Genomic DNA, 5,530 nt, shown 5'->3' on the forward strand with positions numbered 1-5,530 from the left:
TTTGGGCTCTAAATCATAAATCTACAAATATATATTATAAATATAATCTTTGTGTAACCCTGACTTAAAGAGAAACATTTTCAGCTTTTTCTTTCCTAAGAATTGTCAACATCTTTTTTATAAGTGTGGTTTAAAAAAAAAAACTTTACAGAATGACCGTGGCTTTATAAAATAAAGGTCTTTCTAAGCAAAGCAGGTGCACCGATTGCTTCTCTTAATAACTGTCCTTGAGCCCTCGCGGGTCCCAGCAGCCCTGGGCAGCGAGGGAATGTCACGTGCGTGGCCCCGAGAGAGTCTTAGAGCTCAGGTCCCTCTTGAATCCATGTGACCCCGGCCGCCCCTCCTGTGCACACCAGCAAAGGCACCCGGGGGAGAGGACGGCAGAGTCATCACTGAAGCAGGAAGCGGACGAGCAGCAGCCACGGAGGAGCGCCCAGCGCCTCACAGGGCACCACTGACTGCGAGTAACCCCTCTGAGCAGGCGGGGACCCACGAAGTTCATCAGGCCACAGGCCCCTGACACCGCATGACGGGACCTGCCGCCGTGCCAACCGCAGACCTGCTTTTCCCTGGCGAAGCGAGGCTGCCCGCTGAAAGGCACCCACGTCTGCGTCCCACACTGTGCCTTCCTCCGGAGAGGGTGCCGATGCGGATCCGCCCGGGCTGGAGGGTGCTGGCCCTTCTTCAAGCATCACTCGTGCCAGGGGGCTCAGCTTCCAGGGGTTCAGCTTCGTTTCTCAGAAGGCCCTAGGATAGTGCCCCCGAGGAGGCGCTTATGTGAGAAGCCTCGACGCTGTAACTTCTAAACCGCCCTGCGATCTGACGGCAGCGAAATGGCCAAAACCATCGCTTGGGAGAACCATCCCATCCTCGGCACTGACACCCGATTGGCTGTCAGCACATGGACTCGCCACCCGGCTCTCATTTCCCATCTCCCCCTTCCCCCCACCTCCCCCTGCTCCCTCCCTCCGTGGGCGGCCTCCCCACCCCCACTGAGGGTGGCAGACCCTCGGAGACACGCGGGCTTCTGCATTCTCTCCCTCATAGGTAGTGGCTGGGACGAGAGATTAATGCGGGGACGCTTCCTTTCTCTAAAAGAAAAATAGTTTGATAGTATATATTTTGAATATAGATGTTCTTATAGTCAGATTGGAAATCAAACCTAAATGTTGACTCATATGTTTGTGTTGTTGCTCTGGTCTTATCATGACTCTTTTCTTTCTTCATTCTCCTTTGAAAAAGATGGCCTTCAGAAACGTGTGTTCTCCATGTCGTGTGGACGTACCTGACATGAGTTCAGTGGTTGTCTCTCTGTAAAGACTCTTCATCCCACACAGAAGCAGGTTAAATGTTGCCCCGAGATTCCTTCCCCATGTGCTGCTGTCTACCATGTTATCCTGTCATGGGATTTCTGTTAGCGACTGCATTTACTCTATCAATGTGTGTGTGTATATAGAAAGATACCTGTTTGTAAACTTTATATATAACATATGTAATCGAAGATGCATATGTTATATATACATATGTGGATGTATGACTTATTTTTCCTTATCAACAGAATTCAGCTACCATGTATATATAAATAAACTTATTTTATTAGCCAGAGGATCAAGTTGCTAATACATTTTGTATCCTTTTCATTTTAAAATGACTTTTAAGTCTTTCTTTAATACCCACACCACCTAATATCCAGCTCTGTTTTTCATCTACTTTAGCCATAAATTGGGTTTTGTGAGCTGTTAGGACTAGCAGTTTATTCTTTGATAAGACAAATCCTTTAAATCATGTTTGTGATTTCTCCAAAAGAGAATCATCCCTCCTCAGGTCTTGGAGACACCGGTATGAATGAGGGTACATCCCCTCCTCTCCTCCCCCTCCCCAGGACTCAGGGCTTCATTGTAAATATCAGAGGAAGCCGAAGTTAACCTGGCCATGAGGGTTATGATTCTGTGTAGAGCAGTGGTTCTCAACCTTCTGGCCCTTTAAATACAGTTCCTCATGTTGTGACCCAACCATAAAATTATTTTCGTTGCTACTTCATAACTGTAACGTTGCTACTGTTATGAATCGTAATGTAAATATCTGATATGCAGGATGGTCTTATTCGACCCCTGTGAAAGGGTCGTTAGACCGCCAAAGGGGTCGAGACCCACAGGTTGAGAACCGCTGGTGTGGAGGATAATATGCAACCTCTGGTGTGAGCCCTTCCTTTAGCCTTCGCCTGTGTTAGGATGTTGTCATCGCAGTCCCGCGGGCACCCTGGGCAGCCTTCCGGGTGCATTAGAGAGGTAGAGCCCAGGCCAGGGCCTGGGAAGTAAGGTCCAGAGAGGTGAAGCTGTGTGGCCAAGAGAGGGTGAGCTGCAGTTTTCTCAGGAAGGAACTAGGGAGGGACTTGAAGCTGCTGCCAGGATGAGGGGGATGAAGGAAGCAGCAGGCTTGGCTTGTTTCTCTTGAGACCCCGGGGCTGCCTCCACCATGGCTGGTTCACGTCTGCTTCCCTCCTGTGTTACCTGGCGGGTTGGGCACAGTCCCAGCCACACACCGGCTCCTGTAAGGATGTAGAAAGCCCTGAAATTGGCCCTGGGAATCCCTGCATTGTTTAAATCCTGGTTCAGCCACTTGTGATCTGAGCCCCAGTTTACTCATCTGTGAAATGGGGCTGCTGGAGGCCTGCCTTGCCCTCACTTAGTGAAATACACACAACCCCAGATGAGCCACCCCCACAGCCTGCAGGGATCCAGCCTCCACCACCACCAGCAGAAAAATCTGGGAGGTCGGGCACATGACCCTGAGAGAATGTGCGAGGGCCTCTGCACACGGCCCTGGACGGCCGGCTCTCTTTCAGCTCCGTGAACGATAGAAACGCATGGAAAACAGCAGACACAGCAGCCCTGGGGACGGAGCTTCCAGAGAGGCCGATGACCCGGCCACAGGGACACCGGGGCTGCACACCAAGAGCCGCTGGACTCTAAGCCCCGTAGGCACAGAGAGGCAGAAGGGCGATGAGCTCAAAGCGAGTGGTGGTGGATGCGCCCACCGGAGCCAGCGTGCCCGTCCAGAGGCACAGGGCGTCCTTCAGGGGGACACGGTCATCGTCCTCCTCCCTGGATAGCCCCCCGGCCTCCAGGACCAGTGCCATGGGTGGCCTCATCCGAGCACCCAGGGTCTATGTAGGGATGGCCTCCAATGGGTACACCGGTGGCCTGGGTGCCCGCGTGACCCGCCGAGCCCTGGGCATCAGCAGTGTCTTTCTGCAGGGGCTGCGGAGCTCAGGCCTGGCCACAGCGCCTGCTCCAGGCCTGGGGAGGGACCTCAATGCCGCTGAAGACCTGGGGGCCTGCCTGGTGGGGTACATGGCCCAGGTGCATGCCCTCGAGCAGGTCAGCCAGGAGCTGGAGGCACAGCTGCGGAGGCACCTGGAGAGCAAGGCCGGGCGTGCGGAGCACTGGGGCGCCCTCCGGGCCTCCTGGGCCAGCAGCTGCCAGCAGGTGAGTGCAGGGCCCGTGCCTAAGGGCTTTTCGGAGGGCGGGACGGGAGGCTGAAGGCTGAGGCTGGGGGCAGGGGAGTGAGTGGTCAGAGGCCAGAGACACTGACCTCCTACTTTGATGCTAAAAACACTAGACAGTAATAACAGCAGTGACAATGACCTCTGACAGAGGCGCACCAGGGCCGGGCCCACGAGCGAGCGTCCCTCTCCATCACCGTCTCCCGGGGTGTGCACAGTTGTAGCTCATTCACTGATCCCATTGTTCAGATGAGAAAACTGAGGCACAAAGGGAAGTTCTCTGGCCAAGACCATGCAGCGAGTAGGGGGTGGAGCTGAGATTTGGACCTGGAATTTTCTGGCTCCAAAGCTTGCATTTGTGCCATTACCTCGGGCTGCCCCGTAAGCTTTGTGTTAAGGAAGGGTTTTACGGCCATGGTCAAACGGAATAGCATTAAGAACAATGAGTGAGTGAAGGTGTGTTCCGTGCCCTTCTGTAATCACACTGTCCTGTGGAAATAGGAGCCACATGGATAATTTACAAGTTCCTATTGCCCACAGTAAGGGAAAAAAAAGGTAAAAAGAAACCGGTGAAGTTAGTTAACATTGGTATTATGTCTTATTTAACTGAAAGTATTTTAAATGCGATTCCAACATGTATTCACTATAAGAATAGTAATGGGGCCGTCTGCCTTCCAATAGGACTTTCAGCAGCGATGACAGTGGCCTGTGTGCACACTGTCCACCCCGGTGCCACTGGCCGTGTGGCTAATGCGACTGGGGAACTGATGTTTTTATTTCGTTGCATTTTGTGACTTTGCATGGCCTGTGGCTGGTGGCTGTCTGACGGACAGGGCAGGGCACCAGGCTTCCGCCGTCCTCGCTGCTTAGTCAGGACCTGCGCTCGGTGCCCTCTGCAGAGCTCTCAGCTCATCCATCACGTCCGGCCTGCCACCCAGACTCTAACACTGGACTGCAGCCAGCACCGCACATCTCATCTGGCTCTTCTTGGGTGGCTGCCTTCCCCCCCACCCCCGCCCCCACCCAAGCCCCCGCCCTCTGGGTGCCAGCCCTGGATCCCTCTGCGCTAACTCAGCCTCTCGCCCAACCAGGAACTGCCAGCTCAGACCCCGTGCGCCCTGGGGCCCAGCACGCAGCCCCCAAGACAAGGTCACGACCTTGATTTGTGTGCGGCTGGGTGAGGCTGAGCAGACACACGCAGGGGCTCCCCGTTGCCCCGCCTGCCTCGAGTTTCATCCCGGGATGCTGCCCACGTCAGTCAGTGCCCAGCTGACAGCACAGGACCCATGAGGCACCCTGTCCTCGCTGCCGGGCTGGGCTGAGGGAGAGCCGCCTAGAGCAGCCCGGGCCTTACAGCCGCCGAGTCTAAGGCAGCCCTTCCTCCCAGAGTCACGGCAGCCGTCCTGCTTCCAATGTTTGTGCCGGGTAAACCCCCAGAGCATCCCTGGGCTGTGTCCCTTTTTCTTCAGGGCAATTCCTTGCACTCCGATGCCACACAGACTCTTCAAGAGCCTCTTGCCCATTGACCCAGCTGCCCACAGAGTGGCACTGAGGCTCAGTACCCTCGGGGTGCCCTGCCCTCCGTGGGTACGAGAGGCCAGTCTGCAGGAACGGCGATGCCTGGCCGCTTCCCACCCTCGGCCAGGACGTGGCATGTCAGTCCAGCAGCTGACGGACCAGGCAGTGCCCCGAATGCTGAGGCAGGACCCACCCCCCCAGGTGCCCACGAGGGTTGCGCTTGCCCCTTGAGTATCCCTGTGCCCGAGGGAGAAACAGATTAAATAGCAGAATTACCGTGACTGGTCAAGAGAAAAACCATGGAAAATAGGATAAAGCTTTACCTTTTCATAGTCTTAAAGGCATCTTTCTTTTCTCTGTTTTTTTTAACAAGGAGCTCCGCCTTTTTATTTTAGACAATAAACAATAAACTGAGTCCAGTCGGGTTAACATACATGAAGTCCCTTTTCGATGCCAAACCTCCCTCTCCCTGCTCCTCAGCTGTGTTAGCGCCTCTCGGCCACTTCT

At 54.4% G+C, this 5,530-nt stretch overlaps 1 protein-coding gene across 1 annotated transcript in view; it reads left to right on the forward strand.

Annotated features, from left to right (window-relative positions):
- The first annotated feature begins 3,002 nt into the window (after positions 1-3,002).
- BFSP2 (beaded filament structural protein 2) overlaps positions 3,003-5,530 on the forward strand; it is a 44,235-nt gene continuing 41,707 nt past the window's right edge. The window contains exon 1 of the mRNA XM_006083708.3: positions 3,003-3,488. Coding sequence (XP_006083770.1) covers positions 3,003-3,488 — 486 coding nt within the window. The remainder of the gene's footprint in view (positions 3,489-5,530) is intronic.

This window comes from Myotis lucifugus, unplaced genomic scaffold (assembly GCF_000147115.1).
Source record: "Myotis lucifugus unplaced genomic scaffold, Myoluc2.0 scaffold_8, whole genome shotgun sequence".
NCBI lineage: Eukaryota > Metazoa > Chordata > Mammalia > Chiroptera > Vespertilionidae > Myotis > Myotis lucifugus.